The sequence below is a fragment of the Argentina silus genome (genome assembly GCF_951799395.1).
Source record: "Argentina silus genome assembly, chromosome: 2".
In the NCBI taxonomy this organism is placed as follows: domain Eukaryota; kingdom Metazoa; phylum Chordata; class Actinopteri; order Argentiniformes; family Argentinidae; genus Argentina; species Argentina silus.
The window spans coordinates 27,127,232-27,154,976 of NC_139656.1; the positions used below are offsets into that span (position 1 = coordinate 27,127,232).

General features: G+C 42.1%; 3 protein-coding genes across 5 annotated transcripts; all 3 read left to right on the forward strand.

Moving 5' to 3' along the window:
• Nucleotides 1-419: 419 nt before the first annotated feature.
• On the forward strand, nt 420-5,307 carry foxred1 (FAD-dependent oxidoreductase domain containing 1). Its single transcript, XM_083691880.1, has 11 exons — nt 420-778; nt 1,184-1,404; nt 1,519-1,629; nt 1,809-1,927; nt 2,021-2,115; nt 2,743-2,844; nt 3,046-3,122; nt 3,415-3,575; nt 3,874-4,003; nt 4,166-4,270; nt 4,453-5,307. Exons 1-11 carry the CDS (start codon nt 628-630, stop codon nt 4,705-4,707), a joined length of 1,527 nt encoding a protein of 508 aa, XP_083548006.1. The 5' UTR covers nt 420-627; the 3' UTR covers nt 4,708-5,307.
• A 3,867-nt stretch (nt 5,308-9,174) lies between these two features.
• On the forward strand, nt 9,175-13,991 carry dcps (decapping enzyme, scavenger). Its single transcript, XM_083691969.1, has 6 exons — nt 9,175-9,438; nt 9,608-9,758; nt 11,901-12,046; nt 13,008-13,121; nt 13,225-13,335; nt 13,592-13,991. Exons 1-6 carry the CDS (start codon nt 9,244-9,246, stop codon nt 13,856-13,858), a joined length of 984 nt encoding a protein of 327 aa, XP_083548095.1. The 5' UTR covers nt 9,175-9,243; the 3' UTR covers nt 13,859-13,991.
• A 500-nt stretch (nt 13,992-14,491) lies between these two features.
• On the forward strand, nt 14,492-27,481 carry LOC310820354 (CMP-N-acetylneuraminate-beta-galactosamide-alpha-2,3-sialyltransferase 4-like). Of its 3 annotated transcripts, none has more exons than XM_083691940.1 (11): nt 14,492-14,702; nt 19,186-19,263; nt 20,068-20,143; nt 20,654-20,743; nt 22,666-22,769; nt 23,078-23,141; nt 23,404-23,499; nt 23,600-23,789; nt 24,283-24,426; nt 26,229-26,381; nt 26,635-27,481. In XM_083691940.1, the coding sequence occupies exons 2-11, from the start codon at nt 19,236-19,238 to the stop codon at nt 26,722-26,724; spliced, it is 1,035 nt and encodes a 344-aa protein (XP_083548066.1). In that variant the 5' UTR covers nt 14,492-14,702; nt 19,186-19,235; the 3' UTR covers nt 26,725-27,481. The 3 variants fall into 3 exon arrangements, with proteins under 3 accessions (XP_083548066.1, XP_083548068.1, XP_083548067.1); XM_083691942.1 differs by having other exon boundaries at nt 20,657-20,743; XM_083691941.1 differs by lacking the exon at nt 14,492-14,702 and having other exon boundaries at nt 19,154-19,263.
• Nucleotides 27,482-27,745: the final 264 nt, after the last annotated feature.

Consider the following 27,745-nt stretch of genomic DNA (forward strand, 5'->3'; position numbering starts at 1 on the left):
TAACGTGTGTAATGTCTAGGGTCTTCGATCTCTTAGCCACACAGGACGAAACATGTTAGTCTATCTGTTAAAATATCCTTATTAAAATAGCCTTATAAATAATTGCCAATGGGCATGAATAAAACATTCCTGACGCAACTTAAAATATGTTCCCACTTACTTGCACTTCGTTATCCAAATGTACATTAGGAAATCTGAAACCTATCACTGACAAACCTCTTTGCGCATGCCTGCAGTGGCGTTGCTAGTTTCCGGGGAGGACAACGGCTACCATATTGGATTTCGAGCTACTCAACCATCTTCTAATTATAAACATCTTTGATTTCACTTTACAACGGCTCTGAACTCTTACTGTGAAAATGGTTTGAACTCGAAACCAATATTTTGTTCCGGGTCTCTCCTACAACTCGTGTTGTTTATTTCGGCCAAAGAGGCTCTGCCCTCTGTCATTGAACGAAACTGACAGGTGTGACTAACTTGTAGCATCATATCCAGTGTCATTTAAATCTTCATTTCAAGTTTACATAAAGGTCAGATAAATGCAGGTTAGTCAACACACCCCTTTGAATCTGCGCTTGCAAGACCAGCCAGTTTCCCCAGTGTGAGAGAGGAGATATCAGGTACAGAATGTCAACGTGGCGGGGACTGCATCTGACAGTCCGCTCGGCTGGACGGATCCCTCTTACCTCGCCAGTTCTCCACCAACACACGCGACTCTGCGCACTTGGAGGCAAACACTTCAGTACCGGTACACCTGTCCAAAATGATTTTGGCAAAGGTAGTCTACTTCTTTCACTGTTGTACTCTGTTCATGTTTCATATTTCTGTCCTATTACTACAGTCTTTATATTGTAATATATTCTATTCCTATTTTTGGATGAATGGGAGTTGATAAACCTACATGCATTTTGATGGGCTGAGATTCTGTAGCTGGCTGTGATAATCGGCTTAGGGTTGTTCATATGCTCGTATGACTCCCTCCTTTTGATAGTCTTTATTTTTGTGTTGTAATGTAATGTCAGGTCACCTGTAGGCTACTGTACATGTACTGTTTGTGTCTACTTAGTAGCCTGGCTGTGTTTTATTGTGAGTGAGCATAGAGTGACTTTAGCCTGCACATCATTCATGTTAGGTGACAACATGACAATGACCACAAACTCTCTCTCTCTTTCCTATTGCTCAGACCTGGAGGCGCAGTTCAAAGCCTTCAGGAAGAAGGCGGCAGACGCCATGCCGGGGAGTGACTGGAGTCCCTTTGAGAAGAACCATAAACTTCCCCCAGAAAGGGCTGACATAGTGATCGTAGGAGGGGGTGTGGTGGGCTGGTCCATCGCCTACTGGCTGAAGAAGAAGGAGAGGATTCGGGAAGGGGTGCGGGTTATTGTGGTGGAGAAGGATCCTACTGTGAGTGGCTTCTGCTCCCCCAAACATACAGCTACACAGTGTCTTATTGGCTGATGCCAATTTAAAGCTTAAGTGCTTTGTGCCAACCCGTTCCCCCTCCGTCTGTCTCCCCAGTACTCCCGGGCCTCCACAGTGCTGTCTGCTGGGGGGATTCGACAGCAGTTCTCCCTGGCAGAGAACATCCTTCTCTCCATGGCCTCTGCTGACTTCATGAGGAACATCAATGTAGGTCACTCGCTATGAAGTTCACAAGTTCTGTTCCACCGAATCAGATGAATGGTTATTGGCATGGCTATGAATATATTGGTATGGATTCGACTTCTGGTTGGACTTGCACCTGTTCACGTCCCCGTCCCCGTCCCCCCTGTTCACGGCTGACTATGTTGGTTGTTATGCCTACACAGGAACACCTCAGTGTGTTTAACGACGACCCGGTGGACCTGCAGTTTAACCACTCTGGATACCTCTTTCTTGCCAGTGAAAACGCGGCTCACATAATGGAGGAAAACTACAGCATCCAGAGGTGAACATCTTTCCTTTGGAAAATGTGTTCATGATTGCCCTGTAATTCTTTCCAGTGGACCTTGACCATTCGACATTTCAAATCACTTATTAGGTATGCTGGAGCGAAAGTGTCTCTTCTGTCACCTACACAACTGAAGGAGAGATTCCCATGGATAAATACGGACGGAATAGGGCTGGCATCCTATGGTATGACCCTCCCCTTCTTGTACCTGTGGCATTAGACGGTTACCAAAAACATTATTTGTGATGTGTAATGATTATTGTCTTTTATAAAGCGTATGTGGGGGTTGGTACTGTTACATTCATTTGTAGGAATGAATGAATTATATGAACATTATTGTATAATTGTATAACTTAATGTTGACGTTGCACACACAGACTTACATACTGTACATTAGTTTCTATACACACTCCATGCCAGTTACACATGCTTGCAGTGCTGCTAAGGCAGGCACTTCTCTGTAAATTCACAGCTGGGGAGAGATGTCTTGCTCAACCTTCCTTGTAACAGTGTCTCCATGTTTAGATTAGATTCAACTTTATTGTCATTGTGCAGAGTACAAGTACAGAGACAACGAAATGCAGTTAGCGTCTAACCAGAAGTGCAAAAAGCAGAAAGTGCAATGAACAGTATATACAGGTAGTGCAGTATGTGAGCAGTAAGTAGTGCAGTATAGTATAGTAGTGCAGTATAAGCAGTATATGAATAGCAGTAGCAATGTCAATGTAATCCTACATTATACATCTTCGGCCTGCCCTTTTGAGCAGCTAAGCATAAACTTGCTCTCTTCCCTGCCTGTCTGTCTCACCTAGGGTTGGAGAATGAGGGTTGGTTTGACCCCTGGACACTGTTGAATGCTTTCAGACGCAAGGCCATGTCCATGGGGGTCTACCAGTGTGTTGGAGAGGTCACAGGTCTGTCTATTTGCTCTCTTGGCTTAAAATACTGTTCTCCCTAAATGTAAATAAGCAACTTGAAGAACAAGTTGTGTGTTGAATATTACATCGGACTTCTTGTTTGGTCATTGTCACCCTTCTGTAAGCGTAGCTTAACTCAAGTCGCATTTTAGCATAACTTTGCTGTCTGTTGGCTTGTTGTTGGTGTCTGTGCTTCAGGTTTTAAGTGCGTAGTCAACAAAATGAGGACCATAGAAGGCGATGACGTGAATTTCAAGAGGATTAAATATGCTAATGTAAGAATGACTTTATTATTTTCACTAAGCTATGTTTGTCTGGAAGTTTGCTTACATATTCACTGTGTTACTTTACACCTTGGACGCCATTTTAACCATACAGTAACGTGCGGGTCATGTTTAAATTGGCCACTGTACAGTCTGGTTTGACGTTGGCACTTTTTTTGAATCATCCAAAAGAAGTCAGCTCATACTGTGTTACGGTCCATTGCCTTTAAACATGTTTTCTCTCCTTCAACTCTGTTACGGTCCATTGCCTCAGCCTGTGCCCCTGGTATCTGTCGTTGAATAGGTTCAGATGCCCAACAGCCTGGAGTATCAGCCTGTGGAGTGTGCCATCGTGGTGAACGCGGCGGGGGCCTACTCTGGTAAGGTGGCAGAGATGGTAGGCATCGGCTCCGGAGCCAAAGGGAGCATAGATGGAATCCCGCTACCCGTGGAGCCCAGGAAACGGTATGACAAATCAACTTGCAGACAGATGTTTGAACAACACAATGGTATTTCTCAGATGTACATGTCAGAACCATCCACTTGGCTGATGACGTTATCCATTCCGTATGGATCTTGAGATTGGACTATTGATATTGTAATATCCACACGCTGTGTTTTTGTATAAAAAATACAAATTGTATCGGTCCACAAACAACATAACACTTACGTAGACATCGCACAGAGGTACTCAGTGTCCTGTATGTATATTCAGTGGTGTTAAAATGATCACTATGTAATTTTCCTATGTGTCCCTGAATAGGTACATCTATGTGGTCCACTGTCCAGACGGGCCAGGGTTGGACACTCCTTTCCTGGTGGACAACTCCGGAGTATACTTTAGAAGGGAGGGACTGGGGGGAAACTACATCACTGGGATGTCACCTGAGGAAGTGAGGAACCCCACTTTTTCCTTCTCTGACTGTTGTACAGTACTTGACCTTAATAATGCTAATTTTTGTTTTCTATCGCTAAACATTTCCTCCTGTTTGTTCTTATTGAATGTAAGCATGCAGGAATCTGGGAAGTGTAATCAATCTTTATGTCCCACTCAGGAGGAGGAGCCAGAGATCAGTAACCTGGAGGTGGACCACCAGTTCTTCCAGGATAAGATCTGGCCACATTTGGCCCACCGTGTCCCTGCCTTTGAGAGTCTCAAGGTAGGCTTTGACGTTTGCTTTTAAAACTGACTCATGTAAGAACTTTTTTTTCTGACCGCATACCAGAGGGATTGTTGATAACTCTTAAACTGTCGATTTCACTATCGCCTTGTCCAGTTTGATGCTTTTGAATTGAAACACTTCCCTGATTTTAAACTTTTATCCATCTTTGCTCCTCTCAGGTCACAAGTGCGTGGGCGGGTTTCTATGACTACAACACCTTTGACCAGAACGCCATTGTCGGCATCCACCCACAGGTGAATAACATGTTCTTTGCCACGGGCTTCAGTGGGCACGGGCTTCAGCACTCACCGGCTATTGGGCGCGCCGTGGCAGAGCTTATCCTGGACGGAGGCTTCCAGACCCTGGACCTCAGCGCCATGAACTTCAGACGCATTGTGTCCCAGGAGCCCATGCTGGAGAAGAACATTGTTTGAGAGAAGATGGAGATTCTTGAGGAATGGAAAGAGTGCGTTTCATTTAGAGGGGGGAGACGGAGGAAAGAGGGAGGAATTGTGTAGGAGGAGAAAAGAGAACGGGGTATGGAGGGAGGAGAAATTGGTTGAGAGAGAGAGAGCCTTGTCAGTAGTGATGGACTTCTGAAGGGAAGTCAGCATTCAAGTTTGACTTGCCCTTTATCAGACTGTAGTACTGCTATGCAATCAGTTTGCATAATTGTATATTTAATATCGGAGTCAAATTCATTCGTTAAATGAAAAAATACGTTGTTTTTGTACAGTGGCTACCTTCTGACATTATATTTGCGTCAACAATGATATCTTGTGATATCGTTGATCGGATGTGTTTATGTTATTTGAAGCCATAGGTCAACAAGCCTTTCTGACTGTGATATGAAGTTATGTTTCAATAAGTAACCTCTAAACTTAATGCAACCCATGGTGAAAAGTGTAAATGTCAGGCAGTACTATTTTTACTGCATGTGGTCCTGTTGAAAATAATGATATACATAATTTCACAGATGTGCAGGGTCATTTATGATGATAACATTATTTATAATAAATGATTATTCTATTAAAAGGGACCACTGCTATGGGCGTTGTCTCAATTTACTAGATCGCTGAAATTCTCCTGTTTAAATGTTAGCAATGTGTTCGCACCTCTCTCCATGCAGCCAGATGCTCAGGGTTGCTGTCCCAGTCCACCTGCATACAGACAGGGTTACCCTCCGTATTGTCAAAGTTGGGGATGCCCACCCCAGCTGTGTAGTAGAATTCCCTCCACAGTCGCTGTCCATGCAGGGTTACATGTATGAAATCAGGCAAAATCAGGCAAAAATCTCCCACTGTCATAGATTAAACTTAACACATATGATACACATATTAGTTGAATCATTGATTGTGCGTCCTGAGACTCGCCCCTTGGTAGACCTATTTTAGTCTCCACCACAAGGCGCGCGCAGACAAACATCCAAATCGGATGTAGGGGTTGAGGACAGTGGTGCTGGGGCTCAGGGAATTGGGGATGTCTGGGGTTTCTCAAAGCCACATACCCATTCCTGGAAGACACCAAGTGAAAACAATAGAAAAATAAATAGTCTGAATACTTTCCGAAGGCACTGTCTACTGGTATGGCACCATGCCTGTGTGGTTGTCTGTAAGGATGAACAAATGGATAGGATGGTATGAATTCCATGCGTTATTCAGAAAATCTAAATTTAAGCACTGCTAGAGGTCTGGAATCTCAAATGGGTATAGAGCTTGCCCTAGCCTAGACAGTCACAGGTTCAAGGTCCAGGGAATCAATCGGCCGTCTCGCAGCACGCTGCAAACGCTAGAGGCCACTCTGGTACCGTTGTAGTTCGTATTTGTAGTTCTGCCCCCCAAAATAACTCCCCATACATCATTGCACGGACGTGCACCGTTCATAGGGTTATAGTCTGCCAATATGCAGGTTTTCTCCACCTCACTGCATAACTATTCAATTGATCTCATTCTGCATGCATGCCTGGCCTACTGCAAGAATAATGTTACATGTTACACTGAACGCTATTAGGACTGATACAGTGCATTACATTGAAAGTTGCGACAAGGACTCATCGCCTAAAATCCTCATGATGACATGTAAACAACGTAGCGAGCAGGCTACAAGCGCACAGCATTACTTATTTTGTCGTGTCATGGGCTTTTCAATATAGCCTAAGTTATAACTTACCTCTCCACACTGTTCTTGCCACCACCAAAGAAGAAATTAGTTAAAGTTAGTTTCTCGGTGTTTGTTACGGATGTTTTGTAATCAATCGTTATTACAAAAAGCTTGCTCTAAACGTGTAGTAACTGAGGAGCCAATGAATGGAAAGCCGATGGTGAATCTGGCCAATGAGGCAGTCTGAGTGCATTCCACTACCAACTTGTAGGTGGCTACTCCCACCACTGGGTGGCACTGGTGATATTGTCCATGAGTGATCATATAGCCAAAAGTGAGTTTGTTGTTCATTATTGCCTTAGCCATCATTATAATGCTTGAATAACAGACCACATCTGGAATAGTGGAATTCAATCAACTTTATTTGAAGATTGATGATGCATATCACTGGTGAACTCAAAGGGAGTTAAAAAAAAAATCACTTTTTTTGTGTGTGCATGTGTGTGTGAGAGAGACAGAGAGAAAGGGGGCGTGTGTGTGTGTGTGTGAGAGAGAGATTGTGTTCTCACCATTTACTCAGACTTTCTCTTTTTGTCTTTCTCACTTCCCCTGCTGACTTCCTCCTTTTGACTTCCTCCTTTTCACTTGCCTGCCTTGGCCTTCGTTTTTCCCATTGCAAGTAATCTTTGCCTCAACATGCTGAGAGGGGTAAGTTGTTATAATGCCAATGAAGCTTACTTGACAGATAACCTACAAAGAGCCTCTCATTCATGCATCCAGCTGGCTCTGTCCTTTCCTCTGCCTCTCCATTTCCTGGCAAAGCTCTGTGTTGCAGGCTCTCTCTCTGAGGCGGCGACTGGAGTTCAGGCCAACACCCGTCTTCTCCAGGCCTTCCTCCAGCTCCTGCCGCAGGGCCAACACGTGTTCCACAGTCACCCTCAAGCTATCCTCCTTGACCTTGGGCTATGGAGCGTCCTTGTCAGGCTGACCCCTGCAAGGTAGGATGGTAGGGGCCACCTCCATCAAAATGGGAGCGGCTGACCCCACTGGTGTGGGACTCAGAGTCAAAGCACCTTGATATCTTAATGAGGACATTCCTCACAGCCTGAGTTGCCCTCTTCTTAAACCTATCAAACGTCAGCTCTATAATAACCTAACTTGACTCGGAGGAGGAAATGTCCTTGAGCCAGCCAATAATACTCTCAACAAATTGTGAAATCACTAGGGATTCATTTGACCATGCCATTGACACAAAGGAGAACCCCTCCTCCTTTGATACATCAGACCTAGCCAATACCACAAGCCTGCGGACCACCTCTTTAGTCTGGGTGTCCAGGAACACCTGACTGACCTGGGAGGACCCTCTGAGAGGCTTGCAATGACCCCTATGGAGCACCGCTCCCAATGACCCCTATGGAGCACCGCTCCCAATGACCCCTGACAGAATAGACTGGCTCATGCTAGACTGAGGAGACTGTATTTACCAACGCCAGAGGCTCTTCTCCCTGAAGTGGGACCAAATCTTGAATCATAATCTGTATAAAACCGTTTTATCCTGTAATGAGACTCTTTAGCAGCCGGTAAAGATTTGATCTTTTTACAACACCAAGCTGACTGCGAAACCGACTTCAAATCAGAGACGAACGTCTGAAAGATTTTCAAAGCTCCACATCTCAAACTGGTCTGACTGAGCAGACGGATTGACGGCTCAGACCTAAGCGTGAACACATAAGCGGATACATCTCTGGAAGATCTAAGAAGCACCTTGCTCACAGCCTTAGTGGCCTTAGTTTTGAACCCCTCACTACAAAGTCTATTAATAGCTTTTATCAAAGTGGCTTTGTATTGGAGTTTGGTGCTGGTAAAACTCTGCTTTGCACTGAGTTCGGGATACGATCTGTAAGAGAATACCATATCAGTTTTTTTATTTTATATGTTTCTTTGAAACTATTAAATTGGTTAATTTGTTGATACTATTCTCATTCTTCCTAGTTGCATTCATGTGATGTTGTGTATGAGATAAAGGTTCTGTTAAAACAGCATGATATAATCGTGACCAGGTTATCACACTGAGTTCACCATTATTATTATTCACCATTCCGTGAGTTCCACCCCGTATACATTATTGGTGCACAACCTGAAATGCAACGTTCCACCTGAATTAATGCCAAGTACAGTGTGTAGTAGTCTAGTCTATAGCCACAGTCTTTAGACAGTCTATAGCCACAGTCTTTAGACATAGTCTATAGCCACAAGGGGCGCTAACGTAATCCGAATCGAAACACACTGTGTCCATTCGATTAGACTGACCTGGGCGATGGCCAGCATGTGATGGGAAGGGCGGAGCGGTTCAAAACGGTTCAATTTGAAACGCACTTCAGCGTCACTACTGTAATGACCTCTAACCTTAGAGTGTCAACAAACGAATGGCGCGGGTAGCGTTCGAGCAAGATGACTACAGTTCATTACTGCCTCAAATAATTAGTATTATCAAGATTACAGTGTGTTATCTAGTTCGATTAGGCTGAACTGGACAATGGCCAACATGTGACGGGAAGGGCGGAGCGGCCGGCGCAAATCGAAGATAAATGTACGCCGGCTTGTCATATTGTAAACAAAGCAGCATGATGACCAGAAACATAATAACATAATCCTTCACATTAAATTAATGTTTGAATTTCCTCTCTAGTTTTCCTTCGGAAGGCACATAGCAATATGATTGTGGTGGTGTACGTTTTCATCAACAACAAACACTTTTGAATCTAATGAATGAAACTTAAAATCGAATGAAATCAGGGCCTAACCCGCTGCACCTCCCGGGCGAACTAAACGAACGCTCTTCCAGCCAGAGAGCCCCGGTCTAAACAAACATGGCGGACACGACGAGTCAGCGTGATAATAACAATGGAACCGATGAATCAACTCAACATGCCAAGAGACGAAAGAGTGAGAAAGGAGGTGGAGGTGGCGATGGAACCGCATCTGAAAGTGTTTTGTCCGGATTCAAAACGACGACGGTTCTGCGGGACTCTGCACGAGAGAAAAATATTTTCATTCATGGACAGGTAGCTTTGATGTATTTTAGCGAGTCGTTAAAACCATACCTCTATCTATAGTTCATGCATGCACACAGATTCACCTTAGCTAATCATAACGTTGCTAGCTAGCTCAGTCAACTTTGAATGACTGCTCTTCTTGTTGCATTGCAATAACAATGTTCCCTCCTAATCTCAGTTGGATGACCAAGAGGCGGTCATCATTCTGGAAAAGACTCCCATCACAGAGGACACCCTGTCTGAGCTGTTCCACGGCTCCAGACTGAAGCTGGAGATGAGAAATGATATCTACAGCACTTATAAACTACAACCTCCTGCTCATTTGAATGGTATTATTATCCAAGCCTATTATCCAAAATACATGTTCCAAGAACTAGCCTGTCTGTGACCCTTCAGAACTAAGCACCTCAGTCATAAAAGCATCCACACATATTTCCTGAATCAAATGTTATTTTTTTATCCTTGACACATTGTCCAAGGTGAACTGATTGATTAGGTTAACAGCCTACTTGCTGCTGCAATAGTGTCTGCAATTCAAAACAACCTGTGTTGTTCTAGGCAAGTAAACATGGCTACACACTATGGGAGCTCCACTGTTTCTAGCCTTCTTACATGGATTAAAAAGATTGCCTAACCTCTTGACCAAGCTCATATAAACATCCCACAAAACTATATTATATGCATCACATGGCACGTAGCTTATAACGATGAGTACAATCTTAAAAAGACAGATGCTCAAAGAACATTTCTATGTTTATTATTCCTTTTCTGAAGTGGAACATTTACTCCTCGTAATGGTCTGAGTGGGTTTGGTCCAAAACTCAAAGATCAGACTGAAGGTTTGGCAGTTTGCCTTCACCGCCAGGTTCTGGTAGAGAAATGATGCAAATGTGAAAAGAGCAAATGTGAAAAGAGCATCCCCTTCATCCAAACTGTAATTGTACCATGGATGGGGAGTAGACGTGGGATTAGGTGACATGTCTTGTTGGTATTGCAGAAATTTATGGTGAAATTAGATTCACCAGATCAGAATTTCTTTAACTTATTTCTGATTGTCAATTCAGATGGCATTCAGACCACTGTCTGGTTGTGTGCTGTATTGCGATGTTACTGTATTATTGTGCTTCATTGTTGTGTTACTACTGTATTCTATGCCACTAATGTTCTATTGTGTTTTTGAAGAGGAGAGCTGGCGAGTAAGAAATTAATTGTGCTGTCATACACTCCTTCCCCAGTCTTCCAGTACCCAATCCATGCTGTTATCTCCTCATGACTGGATTACTGTAACTCTGTATACCTGTCTAGGGTCCAACAGAAACGATGGCCCGGGGCCAATAAAAAGATGCGTCTTGACCATGGATCCAGGCCTGGCCCAGTCATCTTGGGGGCCCTAGGTGTGATCTTTACTTGGGGCCAGTGTTTAAGGCCATCCACATTGGGGTCAGGGTTTCCAACTTTCACATGTAGCAAAGAGTGAGGTATTAAAATTCCACCACCTCATTGAAAGTCTATATCTGTGTTCCTGTTAATATCCCAGTATTTACATTAGCTTGATAACGTTTGTGTATTTTAACATCACGTGTTCCAAGATTAAGTTCTTGTGAATATCCAAACCTTCTCCTACGTTGGAAAATATGTATTCATCCACCTAATGCAAATTGACACAAATGAATGCAAAGTCAGTGATGATAACAAATACTTTTATGGAGGTTATACATTTGCATAAGATTGAATACGTCTTTTCCAAGGTAGGAGAAGGTTTAGATGTTCACAAGAGCTTAATCTGTGATGTTAATATAAACGAATGTTATCAAGCTAATGTAAATACTGGGATATTAACAGGAATACAGGTATAGACTTATACAGGTATAGACTTATACAGGTGTAGACTCAATGGTAGCTGGGGCGGTGACATTTTTATATCTCACTCTTTGCTACATGTGAAAGTTGGAAACCCTGACCCTAAGTTGGAAACCCTGACCCTAAGTTGGAAACACTGGCCCCAAGTTAAGATCTCGCCTAGGGCCTCCAAGATGACTGGGCCAGGCCTGGAGGGAGGGGGGGGGGGGGGGGGGTTACATGTGAAAAATTTAGCGTTAAGTCTTGAGAGCCTAGACTATGAGACAGAAGAATCTATTTGGAGAGCTGTTGAGCGGTTGTACCTGAAGAGCTTGTACATGAGACAGGAGGCCACTTAGGAGTTGAGAAACTCACAGGTAAAATCAGATGTGTTATTACTCGCCAGGCTGCCAGAGAGCCATAAAACAGTGGTGTAAGGGCACTGCATACAAGTTACAAGAAAAAGAAGGGGTAGTTAACCAAACTGAGGAGAAAATTCAAGGGTCCTTTCAAAATTGCAAAGAAACTGTCAGATGTGTACCCTGCTGTTGTATACTATAACAGACTCAAAACATTGGTTTGAAAAGTGTTATATAAATAACAACTTTGAAACTTGTTGTTTTGCCCCACAGAGATCAAAACGACAGTGGTGTGTCCAGCCACAGAGAAGCATGTGAAGAAGTACCTACGCCAGGAGACCTATCTGGCAAAGGAGACGGGGGAGGACTACCGCTCCATCACTCTACCTTACATTCAGAGCCAGAGCTTCAGTGTACAGGTATGCATCTGTTATAGCTTTTGAATGAAAATATATCTGCTTGTTTGAACAGTGGACATCACTCTTTCTGATCTTAAATGACACACACTAACACTAACACTAACATCCGGAATGCATAGTAAAGGCATTGAGTTATTTCAGAACATGTAGGGTAGGTCAAACCACAGACATAACTGCTATTGGGGAACTTGGTGGACCACATCGCACTCGGATTCTGGTGAAAGCCCATCTGACGTTTTAGAATGTCTCATGTGGTTAGGGTTGAAAATGAAAACACTTGAGCACAAAAGACACCAATGTCAACAGACCTTTTCAGGCATACAGTCATGTGTTTTTTCACATTCTAGTATCCAATAGGTTAAATAACATCACAGGTGCATACAATCATGGAAATGTGACTGCATGTCCCACATAGCAGTGCACACAAGCAGAGGCTATTATTTACAATATATCCAGAAAACAAATGGCAATATACAGTATAGCGAATAGCCTAGGCAATATCAAAAATACATGATTGAAATAGATTGCTTAGGAAAAAAATTAAAAAAAAGAGCGATTAAAGAACGCATGAACCCCACAATAATATATAATACTGTATATTATACATAAGACCATCGAATAGTTCTGAAAGGGCATTTCTCGCATTCATAGACTCATAACATGATGTTGAGCAACAGTTAATCATTCAGACCATGAGGTACCATGATCTGACTACAGCAGGTCGTGGAACCCCATGATCTGACTCCCACAATAAAGGTAAAAGGTTTTCAATAACCATGACTACGAGGCCTGGTTTGTTGTTGTTATTCCAGGCTTAGATGCGCTGTGCGCAACAGCCTGGGGACGAGGTTATATGTTTTATGCTTGTGTTTAAATTAGATTTTGTCCATAGTAGTCTCTGCAAATCTACTCAAACCTATTCAAACCTGTCTAATATTGTCTCTGTGGTTTTGTCCTTCAGTGGGTTTACAACATCTTAGAGAAGAAAGCTGAGGTGGACCGCATCGTTTATGAGGATTCAGACCCGGACGTTGGCTTTGTCCTGCTCCCAGACTTCAAGTGGGACCAAAAGCAGGTAAGAGACCTCAGAGGAGCAAAGTAGATGACTGATGCCATTTTGAACTGATGAAGCTTCGTATTGAGCACATGACTTATGGCCACTTACCTCCTCCTTATAGGTGGACGATTTATATCTGATTGCCATCGTTCATCGAAGGGACATCAAGAGTTTAAGGGACCTGACGTCGCAGCATCTGCCACTGCTGAGGAACATCTGCAGGAAGGGAGAGGTGGGGAACATTCATATCAATCCATATTATTCTTGTATAATTGAAATTGACTAAATCCTTCGCTGTTGTTAGGAGTGACGATTAGAATAACCTATTTATAGAGGGTATTCTAATCATGTTTTAAGCACCGGATAGGCCGAGCGCTGGCCCTGTTGGAGCCCGGGAGTGACTGGAAAAGCAATTGGCCTTGATCCGTGCGGTGTAAGCCCCGCTGTGGAAAGCTGGCTATTGTGTCAATCCATTTTGCTTTTCACAGGAGAACATTCTAAAGCGATACAGCATGCCAGCCAGTAAGCTGAGGGTGTACCTCCACTATCAGCCCTCCTACTACCACCTCCACGTCCACTTCACGGCGCTAAGCTACGAGGCCCCGGGCTGCGGGGTGGAGAGGGCCCACCTGCTCTCCGACGTCATCCAAAACCTGGAGGCAGACCCCCAGTACTACCACACCCGCTGCCTCGCCTTCCCCCTGCGGGCAGATGATGGACTGCACAGCAAGTTCAAGGATGCCGGCAGGCTGTAGGGTTCCTCATGTTGCACTAGAGTGTAATGTACTTCCTAAGTGGATTCCGATTTTGCAGTTAAACTACTTTTCATTTTGTCTCTGTATGATTGTTTTTATATTCAACAACAATAAAGATTGTTGGCCAATTGGAGTTGTCTTCAATTATGAAAGTGACCAATTGCCACTTTGGTTTGAGGTATATAAGATTTTGGAGGTGGAGAGTGTTGGGAGTGCTGTACTATTTATGATTGTTATGTTCAGGTAGTTTCATATCAGGAGTATAGTGATTTGCCCTTTGTAAAATAATACAAAGTAATACTTTTTTTATGGTGGTAAAAGTCTTGGTACAACGAAGTAGGCACAGAAAGAGGCTGAGGAAAACCTGTGATTCCAACCTCAACTTGTGTGCACCTGTAGTGTAGGCTAGAAGATATGGAGATAGAGGATCTATCACTTACATCATTCTCAACACATTAGAAGCTCCATTCCCAAATGACATGTGTTTACACAATTCCACAGTTGCACAATGTTTTGCACAGTTGATGCTAGCCAGTAAAATTAAAATGAAATCCTCTGTAGTGCAAACTTCCTCATTTGAAGATAGTGCACAAGCGTTTGCAAGCGCATGCGTTACATAGTGGAAGTGTTCGGATGTCGTGTCCTCCAACGTGCGCACACTGACAGAGGGTCAGGCAGACACGGTCCTAGAACGTGTATAACGGCGGATTCATCATCTGACTATTGTGTTAAATGTTGTCGACACCGTCAGGTTTCGGAAGAAGAGAAAGAGACCAGAACGAAGTATACGGCCACCATTCTTGCATTTACGATTTTGTTTTTCAGAAATACAAAAGTCCGAACGGTAAGTAGGATAAAACGCCTTTTCTGTTCCATTTCATGCTTCGACCTTCATGAGCAGAGTGTACGGTAGTTACTCATTTGTTTTATGGCATGTTGTGTATTCGTCTTGATCCGTCAGAAATATTGGGCTTTAGGAACAAAACATTGGTTACCGGATGACAGACACAAGTGGATGTGAATCAATGAATTTAAAAATATTGATTACATTTGCCTTTGATAAAGTTGTTTTTACAGGATAAACTGGAATGTGGAGCAAATAGGCTATATGTATACATATTAAATATCCCTTATACGCCAAGTCATTGTCAAGGCAGAGAGTTATTTTGATAATTGGAATTTAGAAGTAGGCCTAGTGTCAGCTAATTGCATGTGAAGTGCCATAGAGAAAACATTACATATATATTGGTGTGTAGAAGAATACCAAGAAGAAGAGGGATGCCCAGTCCAGATGCTGTATGTATGTTGGGACAAGGCTCCCACCAGATGTTAACCTCTCTCCCAGAAAGCATACCTTTCATAGGTTTTCCACATTTGGTAATTTTATACATCGAACTCTATTCAACCTGAACTCTCAGAAGGATTGTTCTTACAAATTAATTACCTGGAGAAATTCCTTCACTTCTGACTCCCATATATGACTGCCAAATTTCAGTCAAGAAGATTTTGCCCATGAAGGAGAATTGAGGTGGAGGCCAGCAGCTTTCCTTTGAAGTGAAATCAAGTGTAGGCTTGAAGATTTAGAATAGAAATTCCTAAGAATGACACACTTCCTTGATACTGGATGATGCAACGAGGTCTATCTGTTCTCTTGACATGTATTGACATGTATTGACATGTATTGTAAAGCCTAATCAACAATGTTTGTTGATTAGGCGATACAAAAAGCCTACAATCTGTCCACTGCAGCTTCAATATGGGTTAGTTCCATGCGTTACAGTTTACAGCTCTTCCTCCAGGTCTTCAATGCTCTCTTGAAAGCCGTCAGGTCTGCTATTGGCATGGAGGAGTATGGAAGCTCCTACATATTATAATGGAAGTTTGACTCACATGCTCCTATCAAACAGAGACATACTGTGTGATTTGTTGAAGTGAAACTAGGTCTTACTCACAGTTTTCCTACTAGATTCACACACTAGTTCTGTGTCAAGTTCCTAGAAATAGTTTAACCATTAATGTAGCCCAGCAAATGTGTGCCCATGTCTGTATTTATGAGTTTGTACAATCAGTAGTTCATCTCATAGAAGGTAGTCTATCAACCGGTGAGGAATCGTGTGATACCAAGCAAAGAGGGCATTAGGGTAACAACAGTTTTGCTTCATAGAGGACCTTTATATGCTCCACATCTTAAAAAGACATGATAAATCACGTTTTGTTTTCCCTTTCATACTGTCAACCATAAAGATTCATATAAAACCACCAACCAATTGGATCAAGTGAGAGATTGATGCTGACATCTCAGCTGTGTATGTCTTTCTTGAGTGACTCCATTACCAAATTGGCTAAGTGGTTTGAGTGGCTTGCAGTCCCATACTGGTTGGCTGGGGAAGGGAAATGCCACTTACCGTTTTAGTCATGTCCTCCTCTATCTGTGATTGACAGCAATCTGATACGGATTGTGGCAAATCTGGAGGCAACATTTTAGGTGTTTATCTGATGCATTTTCAAGAGATAAACACATCTTGACAATACACCAAGAGTGTTTCACATCGCATATCAAAGCTTTTACCCTGTTTACTTTGAATATTAGGGAGGCTAATCTCACAAGGCCCAATCAGCAATTTCAACGGCTTGACAGGCTGTGCACATTCTCTTTGAGTGTGTTCAGTGGTGCGAAGCAGAAAACAATGGCAGCCCATATCCTGTTGAATGATTAATAAAAGGTGTGTCACACTGTATTAAGAATTTAAAAAAAAACATAGTGTGCACATTATCCTCTGTGGATCAATGAAGGTGTTAAGATGATTTATACAAGACTGCCTTCTGATCTGCCACATTAAGTGTTCTCTCAGTGAGAAGATTACCATCTGCTTAATGGAGAAGGAAGTCCATATAAACAGCCCATATAAATAGTTTGTTTCCTGGATAGGGCAGTTCTCTTGGTTACAGAGTAACGTAACTGGTAAAGTACCTTTAATTTCCATCTTCAGATTGTGTACTGGAATTGTACTGGGTGAGGTTGTGAGCATATGTAGCATGCCTAAGAAGGGATTTTGAAGTTGTTCCGTGTTGTAGCAAAGAACAATCGTGCATATTGTTTAATGCAAACAGGTGTCTTTGGAGCCAATTATGCTAATTAAATCAAACTGCATTTCCATTACACCAAAGTATTAATTTATCGCTTATACTCACTCACAACTTGAATACAGAATATATTCTTATAGGAGGATATGTGTAATTCACCAATAAAGCATAGGCCTACATTTAATTTGGTTGGCTTGGTTTTCTTGTGTCTTGGCATACGGCATACCGTCGATGTCCCTGATGAATTACGTGGGGGAAACCCAGTGAATGGACACCCTAATCCCAATCCAGGACAGTAATCTGTATGAAGCCAACCGCCATGAGTGACATCAATAACACTATTAATCCCAACTAATCTTTCATCTAACCGCTCTCTAAAGCAGAACTGAAGGGAATCCGATCATTTTTCTATATAGGTCTATGCTTTTTGGTGATTTACACTTATCCTATCCTAGGTTTAGAAAAACATCAAACCTCATTCATGTTCAAGTACAGACCTCAGTCAACTAATATCAACAGTTATATTTTGTTTTGTAGAAATGGTTTGGCTTCTGTAAATTTAAGAATCATTGCCCAGTCACTGGGTCATTCTGTTACCAAAAACCCACATAAGTGTAAGATATTTTCTCTCTGCCTCATGAGGAGCAAGGATAATGAAAGTGAACAAAGTAAGAAGTATAGGTAGACCTACCAAATACTTGTACATACTAGTGTTTTTACTGATATCGATTTAGTTCATAAATTAATAGGTGATTAAAACTGGTCATTCTGTTACCAAATCGTGCATTCTCTTACCGTTTTTACATTTTCAGTCGGAATTGTTAGAACTAGTCCTTGTGCATAGAGTTGTATGCTTTGTTAAACTTTGCTATCAAGGGTTTTTGTCTGGCATATGTTTGAAGGTGAAAATTCTAGTTCCAACAGTCATTCTGTTACTCTGGAATTTTCCATATACAGTACTGTACGTCACACCGGCAGTAAGACAAATAACATGTTTTCAAACACGTCTTATTACAGTGTTATTGTCCAACTGTGGGACTGGTAGATAAAGGGAAGTACTGGGAGAGACATTGGACAGTATTGGAGAGGATACTTAGATCTAGGAGGATAAATTCAAGATTCAAGATTCAAGATTCTTTGTCACGTGCATACAAGTATACAGTGAAATGCAAAAGTGACAGTGCCACAGAGTAGTGCAACAATACAATAAGTTTTAAAATAGAATAAAATAAAATAGAAGTACTAAAAAATATACAGTATGGACAGTATAAACAGTATAAACAATATGAACAGTATAAGCAGTAAGCAATATAAACAGCAGATGGATGATTATGTGTGTGCATATGTGTTATGATGTCAGTGAGTGTGTGAGTGACTTGAGGGGGGCACTGGTGGGGTCATCGTTGTTCATGATTCTGATGGCGTGGGGGAAGAAACTCAGCCTTAGCCTCTCTGTTCTTGCTTCATGACAGCGGAGGCGTTTGCCTGACCGCAGCGGCTGGAACAGTCCGTTTTTCGGGTGGTGAGGGTCCTTCATAATCCTGTAGGCTCTGGTCCTACACCTCCTGGTGTACAGGACATGGAGAGGGGGGGTTGGAACTCCCATGGACTTTTCTGCCAGGCGTACCACCCTTTGCAGAGCTCGACTGTCCTGGGCTGTGCTGTTACCGTACCAATGAGAATGGGGATAGTTTTAATTAAGTGGGTTTGTTTTGCTGATGCATGTGGTTGTATGCTTGTGATAGTTAGGCCTAACAGGCCTAACAGGATCTGACAGTTGTTTCACTTCTCTTGAAGAAGCTTCCACTCCATACTTCTTCAGTTTCACTTAACCCTACCAGCTTACCAGTAAAGGAATTGCTTAGCAAGTCTCAAATGTCTAAGCATACAATTGAAATTGGTCACGTGTCTCTAAAAACAAGTGCTGTTTCAGATGTTAAAGCCACCACCACACCACAAACCATAAAAGGATCATGCAAGTGGATCTACAAAGACCTGTCCTGTACGATATCATCACGTTGGTAGTACTGTAGTATGACCGTAGAGTATGTACATCTGTACAGTTGTATATTGAGAGTTGCAAATATAAATGCCTTTCAACTTGTGAGACGTCAGAGGAAGACATCGACTGATAGTGCTTTAATCTGTGAGGAGGAGGAAAGAGAAGGTGTGGTCACAGTTACTGGTAACTGATTAGACAAATAACAGTTACTCAAAGAGAACATGTTTCCTCTCTTTACAAGGGTGACTTATTCACCACAAACAGTCCAGAAATGAGAAGGAGAAGGAGCAGATGAAGATGTCCCTGAAGACAGCCAAAGGTAAGCATCTCTCAATTTGAGGAATATTTTAGGAGGGGGTTAAATTAGTAGTCTTTGTATGTTATTTCTCATGACATGCTGTAAGCTTGAGATAAGATTGGTGCCAAGTAGTGGGAATAACTTAACACTAACTTCAAGTTCATTCATGTTTTAAGGTTTTCCTTTGTATTCATCTTAGACAGCCCAAGGTGAAGTAGATTAGTAGAAGTAGTCAATTTGGATGAAGATATTTCTTGTGATTATTTTGAAATGTGCCTACTTTAACTTTATCCTGTTGCTTTTCTGCTGTTGTGAAATAAAGATGTTGAAATAGGAGAAAAGGGAGGCATACCAGATTAATCATTTAGTCACTGTACAGAGTTCCAGGAAGTTTAAATTTTTCACGATAAGTGGGCCTTAGTTATTTTTTGTTTCCTTATAATGGACTTTGCAAGACAACTGTTCCATTTGCATTTAGCTGAAAATGAAGGTTGCAGATTTTCAGTTACCACACTCATAAACGGCTACTATACAACACAGTGTACACATTAAGCAGTGGTCTCCAAAACATGTATCGACAGTTATTTTACTCTATGGCCACCTAATCTGAGAATAGCAGCTTCTAACTGTCAACAAGGACTGAAATACAACATACATAAAGATCCCAAGGGCCATTTTTCTCTCCAAAGTCAGTTTTGAGCTACGTTTCATATAGTATTCAAATGATCAAATGAACTATTTCCTTCTGCTAAGGCCATGACTACACAACCTTACTGTAAAGAGTTTGACCCTACTGTGAAGTACCCCTCCTGTATGTATTTGTAGCATGGTCCATACGACTTCTTCTGCCTGTGCTGCTCGTCTGTGTGTCCTACTACTACTCCGATGTTTTTCTTCAGAGGTAAGTCTCCCCTTCTTCTACAGACTGCTGGTCCCTCTAGAGTTTCTCTGTATTTGACTGGTTCAAGTGCTCAATAGCATGGTAGAGTCTATGCAATAGCAAGGTATAGTTTATAAGAGAACACTGTAGCGCAGTTGGGGAGAGCGAGATAAAGTGTGGGTAAATGTTGTTTGGTAAGCAGCTGGTTGAAGAAGACTGTGCTTGAGAGACTGTGAGACCAATCCAAAGAAAGTGTTGCTCAGACCACCCTGTCAAAAACGAACATTTAAGAGATCAGGAGGATAACTAACTGATACACATAGTAGTAATTTTCAGGAACATTTCTGCGATGGTTGGTGAGGTCTGTGTAGTTTCACCATGTCTCATTTTGGGATCCAATATTCAGTAGGCAGGTATTGTTTCCCAGGAGAGACCTTGAACCACTCAGGCCTTTTACTGTATGTCCTGTGTTGGTTTCAATATCTATTACGGTTTATTTTGAGTTAAGTATTTATGTGTTGTCTGTTTCAGTAGTGGAGGAGTGTTCAGGTCTCCTGGCCATAATAAAAGTCTCTGTAACAGCTGGGCCATGTCTCAGAAGTGGGAGAGCCTCCACTTCAAGTGAGTAATTAAGCCTGTTTAATGAGGAATATTGAGGAGAGGAGTGTGTGTTTGCTCTCTCTCTCTCTCTCTCTCTCTCTCTCTCTCTTGCTCTCTCTCTCTCCCTCTCTCTCTCTCTCTCCCCCTCTCTCTCTCTCTTCTTCTTCTGCTCTCAAACCGATAAAATTGTGGTTGAGATTGGAGCTTAATTCTGAAAGGGATCCTTCACTATGCTGACACTTTAATGTTGATGATTGACCCAGATCGTTTTTAAATGCTTACCTTTGTTATTTAGTTATGTCCAGCAGCTGTGAAGCTTGGAGAGAATGGAATTAAGGGGCAAGCAGCTTCTTGCTCCATTAAACAACAAGACTTTCTTTTAGGAATTCAAAGCTACTTTAGGATATCAGCAATCTAGATATTTCACATATAACCAATGTTTCTCTCTGCTAGTGTTCTCTGGCAATGCTGAGCTTTGTTGACAAAGTTTGAGTTCTGACAAGAATATTGACTGGGGATTTCTGTAAAGTCATCAGGTGACCTCCTTACTACCTATCAAAGTGTTACATTGAAAATATGCTCACTGTCTTCATAAAACACAATTTTCGAAGTGGGTCATGCTTCTTCCGCATTACTTCCATAAGGGTTACACAGCGTTCAGCCTGTTAATCAGTTTGCCCAAAATAAAAATATAAAATCAAAAGTGATGCTTACTGAACAAGGAGCCATTCACGCGGAAGTAACGCGGAAGAAGCATGACCCACTTCGAAAATTGTGTTTTATGAAGACAGTCTGTCTAGTCACAAATTGGGGCTAGTATCTACAGTGACCTCTACGAGCCAGTCAGGCTAGACAGTACTTGCTACACAAGTAGCTGTGGAATATCTAAAAGGACGTTTTGGTGCTTAATGGAGCAAGAAGCTACTTGCCTCATTTAATCCCATTCTATCTCCGAGGTCACGGGTGCTGGACATAAAACCATCTGGGTCTATCATGAGAGAGTCACCATGAGAGATAAACTGTATCTAAAGACAACTGGAAGTGTCAAAATAGTAACCATCCCTTTAATGGTTCTTAGTCATCTTTTCAAGAAGAGACAAGAAGAAGAAAAGAAGAAAATATAACTATATAGATGAATGTATTATGAACTAAAACTATGGTTTTTCACACCAACAACCACCAAATCTTTCTTTCATCAGCTTTTTTCCCTCACCTTGAGCTTATTAGAAATATAATATGGCTTACTAGTGAGGTGGGCCATGTTTTTTTTCCTGTCTGAAAAGGATAGAATTTCTCCAACATTGCCCAACCTGAAATTACAGTACATGATGCAGTGAGTCTAAGTTGATCTCAGCAGAAATGTAACCCTAAAAGTCCAGTATGCAACATTCAAGCTTTCTAAAACCTTCCCTAATGGTTGTAATGACATTCTGTCTCTGGTGTCTGCCTCTTCGAATCGTTAAAGGAGCAATCTGGAATTTAATTCATGAAATATAGCCATATACTTGATATATAGCCAGATACTTCATGAGCTTAGTTCAACATTCTTACCCATCAGAACCCAAAATATAATCTTGTTTTACTCCATTGTTTGTAAACAATGTAATTTTAAAACATAGCTTCAACACATATTTATAACTAAAATGTAAACTAATGGATGATCCATCCTTGCATCCATAGCTCTACCTATGAATTTGAGAGTGGTGACATTTCTTCAGCCCCATTCTCAGCTGTGTGACCCAAAAAGTGTGTGTTTGGGGGATGGGACGGGACTGCTTTGTTGTTGTTTGAATCCCAGATTGCCTCATTAAAGTAGTAGTATTGTCATTTGACTCACCTCCATAATGATAGTTGTTTTATTGGCCTATGGCACTAGGATATCTTTTTCTAATCAGCAGTGTATTTATTTCTTCTTTCCTACTTGTATTAATGTTCCCTACTAGTGTGAGCAGAAAAACTCAACTCTTTTTGAAACTGGAGGATTTCTTCTGGAGACCCTACTGGTCATCAAGCTTGTTACCCTTGCCTTATGGTGTGAAGGGCAGTGGTACGTTCTCACAACGGATGCTGTTTATGTGCTCTTATGTGCATGTTCTTCTTCATTTTTGAACTACTGCATGTTATGCCATTCCTATTACGACAGTATGTCATTGTAGACACCATGTTATCTAAATAATATATGCCATTTAGCTGACGCTTTTAGCTGACGCTTTTATCCAAAGTGACTTACATTGCAGTGAGTGCATACATTTCAGTATATATGGTCCCAGCAGGAATCAAACTGAGCCAAAGAGGACCAGTTATGTTATGTGAGTGGACCATGACTGTGTCTGATATGTATATTTGGTTTTTCAGAGTTTTTCCTTGTGAAGGCATTGGCGGCCATAGCCAGCTATGACATGCCAGAGAATATAAAAAAGTAAGGAAAATTGGTCACCCCTTGACAGTTGGGCCTCTCTATAGTTATTGGATGAAATAATAATCTTTTGGAAAAATCTATGGAGGCTTATGATTTAATCGTAATCAGGATCAGTGTGTGTCATTTTTCTGCTTTGTATTGTGACTGAGTTTCTAAATGCAATACATATATTGACAAATTCATCCCTCTGTGTCTGAAATCTGTCTGTGCTATGATGCCTTTCTTGAGTTTAGACATGAACTGTATTGTTCTCTGCCTGTAGCTTGCCTTGCAGAACCTGTGTAGTGGTTGGGAATGGCTTCGCCATCAGGAACACCTCCCTAGGAAGTGCCATTAACAATCACGACGTAGTGATCAGGTGAGAGACTGTCGCTGCACTCTGCCTGGTCACCTCATGTTCATACAGTAACAGCTCTATGATGACTATGACTGCTGGTCTTATTATGTGTTACACCCAGGCTGAATAATGCCCCAGTTCGGGGGTATGAGGACGATGTGGGAAGCAAGACCACCATGCGCCTCTTCTACCCAGAGTCAGCCTCCTACAATCCCAGTGTCCATAATGACCCTGACACCCTCATGGTCCTAGTGCCTTTCAAACAGCAGGACGTTCGCTGGCTCAAAGAGATCCTGTACAATGAGAAAAGGGTACTGTGCTACATCTATACACAATAGATAAGGATGTTTACTCGTGAAACATCTCTGGCTTCTCTCTTTTGCTCTTTCTCCCTCCCTCCCTCCCTCCGTCTCCCTCTCTCTCTCTCTCTCTCCTCTCTCTCCTCTATCTCATTCTTGTGACATTTCTCTCAATTTTCTCCCGCTTCTGTATTAAAGCCACTAATCAGTTTAAAGCTGCAGCTGCTAAAAAAAAAAACTAATTTCCCACACTATCTCTCAACTCCGAGGCACTGTTTATGTTTAACCAGTGTCTAATAATAACATTTGCAAGAGTGGCCTTGCGGCTTAAGCTCATGCCACCCTCCTTAACACAGAACTTTTCTAATTCCAAAAGGGAAGAATAGGCTTTTATGTGATCAGCCACTGAGGACAGGAGGAGCAAATGGAGATGTCTGATGTGATGAGCTGCTTTCTTATGTAATCTTTCTTATGTGACCCCACTGTGTCTGTGACCTCTCTGCAGATCAGAAACGGTTTCTGGAAACCCCCTCCCCAGATCTGGCTGGGTGAGAGCAGCCACATCCGCATCCTGGACCCCTGCTTCCTCCAGCAAACAGCCAGCCGTCTGCTCCAGCTACCACTCAAAAAACCGCCTAGGAGCAACCAGGTGAGAGCTGCTCAGAATAGTAGTTCAACACCGTTCTCATATCAACAGGCGTCAACAAGGGGTCAAGAGGGTTCAAAGGTCAACGTTACAAATAATGTATTTTTGTGTCTTATGATGTTGTTTTAGCAGTCAAGGCGAAGTCAATATACTTGAATGTATAGAATGGGAATAATAACACATAAGTGTAATTTTCTCATGAAAAGCATAGTTGGCTTGGTCTCTTTGGAGATTTAACAGTTAACAACTCTCCTAATTCTGTCAGTGCCTTGAATTCAACCTCAAACGTACACATTGACGCGTACCTCAGTAACATATTTCTGTATGCTGACCTTGTAGTGTGCCAGCTTCCTAAGGTGCCCTGTCTTCCTCTGTGCATAGGGGTGCCATTCAGCCCTGAATGAGGACTCATGGCTCTAACAATAGTGCTTTGTTCACCTTCACTCATGAAGAGCTCTTCCAGTTCAAACTGTGGCATACCTCTGGTCTCAGAGGATGTGTTGGAAACTTAAGATAACAGACTTAAAATGGAAATGAGTGTGAGAAAGGAGAGCTACAGAGAGGTTCAAGGTTAGGGTGATGAGCCTCAAGAGAGGGTGCTCTCTGTAATGACTATGAACCTGACTATTGAACCTGACTGGCTGTCCTAACTTGTTTGAACACTGCGAAATTAAAGTGCATAGTTGAAGAAGTCTAAATTTGTTCCTCTCAGGAAGTAGTTTCTGAACCAGAGCTTCTCACAGTCAGAATGGTCAGACTTTGGCACCACAAAGCTGCAGCTAAAGTACACAGCCCACAGTGTCATCGCCCCTGAGTATTTCCATGAACTTGCATGAACTTCCTGTGAATGTGATTTCGAGACCTTGATATTGAGGTCGCCATGAGGTTTTCCTCCCTACTGTATTTGTTGTTGTTGAGTTGGGTGGCTGATGCTCTCCTTCCGCTTTCCTCTTCTCCTTTCACTGGAAGGAGTGACTAAGATAACACATATCATTTAAGCAAATCTACTGTGCTTTGCACACATCTAGACCTCCACTTTGTTTGAAAAATCCTCTTTAATTAGACTACAGATACTCACACTATCAACAAACTGTAAATGGCAACACTGCTGACATGCAATCATTTTTAAAATATATTTTTAGGGTATTTCTGCTTTATTGGGATAGAGACAGTAGAGATTGACGGGAAGGATGGGTGAGAGAGAGAGAGGAGGGATGACATGCAAGAAATGTCAAGGGTTGGAATTGAACCAGGAACCTTGTGATGATATGGTATGAGCATTAACTACGCCACTGAGTGCCCCAGACATGCAACAATTTGCAAGAGTTGGGGATAAGTGGTTAAGGGTTATGGTTTGGCTTGTACTAAGGGTTAGGTTTAAGCTGGTCTAGTGTGGGTAAGGGTTCAACAACCCTAATAGGGTAAAGGCTATCAGGGTCAGGGTTAGGGTTATGGTTATGATTAGGATTAGGGTTAAGGTTAAACCATCTGTAGGGCTCCACCCATAGACCTTGGAGTCTAGACGTTTTGTACACAGTACATTCTGTTTTTCCTCCAAGCAGTCAGACTGGTAGCAGGGACGGGTACCCTTTCAATGAGAGTGATACGTTTAGTTCCCCTTGATTGCATCATTTAATACAGTATTTGTGTAGTTGTGTGTTGTGTAGTTGTGTGTTGTGTAAGTGGGAAGCTGATGTTGCAAGGATGCTGAAAGCTGCTCATCCCTCTGTGTTGGTGAGTTGTGTTAATGCTGGTGGAATATAGTATCACATCTCTCACAGGTCTCAATGATCTTTTCCTTGTAGATTCTTGCTCACCCTACTACTGGAATTCTGGCCATCTATGTGGCGCTAAACTACTGTGACGTGGTTCACATCGCTGGATTCGGGTACCCACAGCTTAAAGATCAAAAGCACCCTATTCACTATTATGGGTATGACACCATGAAGTCCATGGCGGTAAGGAAGGAATCTTAAATTGACTTTCGTCTTGACAGTCCATTTAATAATAATATAGTATTATCTTGACTTGATATCCAAGAATGTAAAATGATGCAGATATGACACTTTTATATGTTTTATGGAGAGATTCCAATTATTTGTATCTGTTTGTTTGAAAGTGTAAAACATTTTTCAGTCATTCTAAATGTTACATATGTAGTTGAAAGTGAGTTGATGAGGGTCGATTGAACTGCTCTTGTTTCCCTTTCAGAGTTCTTACCACAATCTCTCCTACGAGGCGAATGCTCTGAAGAGACTGGAGGACTCTGGTGCCATTGAATACCTCCACCCTCACTCCTGACGAAGGCTATTGCACCTTGTATCCTGACTCATCTCACCCCGACCACACACACTCCTTACCTCCCCCCCGAGGCCAGGACAGCTTCATCGTTTGTCCCAGAAACACTCCACCTCCGCCCAAAGTCATGCCAAGGACTTTGCCCACTCACACACCTCCATCCAAATGTTAGCAATATGCATTCAATACCCACCCTCTCTTCCCCTTATAGAGACACTGGGCTCTGTTTAGGGCTATGCACAAAATGGACGTAGGTCCAAATGGAGGCGTATTGGCAATTTGTATCAGCGGTAACTGGTGAAAATACCACAGCGCTGAAGCACTGTCTCACCTACGCTCAGGTGGGTGGAGTAGAGGTAATAGAGATGTGTTTATGACCATGAGCAGGTCAAGTCCCATCAGGTGCGCTGAAAGATTCTGGCTTTGAAAATACCACTCATTTCAGACACACCCCATAGCGCCAGCGCCCGCGCCCGCGCCCGCATTTGCGCTAAGACTGTTGCATTGTTTTGTTTTTTTAAATTACAGTTGAGTTTAACTTTGTAAATGCATTGTGACAAAACAAAAACAATGTAGTGTTGGGGGAAAGACTAGAGAGCAATGCTCTTTAAGAGGGAGACAGTCTCATCAGGCGATGTGTAAATATTGTGAGAAAAGTATTCCCAGATGTCGATTTATTTTTGTAATAACAAAACAAGTAATGTTTATCTTAAAGTATTTTATTGTTCTTAAAATAAAAAAGATGATGTAGCCTACAGTATTTGTGGATGGCAGTTGATGGTAATTTCTCTCTCATGGGTTATGCTATATGTTTCATATGTTTTATTAATAGTTAGTTAGTTAAATTTGTTTAATGCATTTTACATTAAATGGAGGGGAAGAACCACTAAGTGCCTAACCAACTGATTTAACTGGTTCCTCAGGTGGCTCCTGTCCATTGGGCAGTTGCAATATTGTGCCGTAATCAAAGGTGTCCTCTAGTGGCCAAGGGAGGTAGAAGAATGCTGTCACACACTGGAATGAG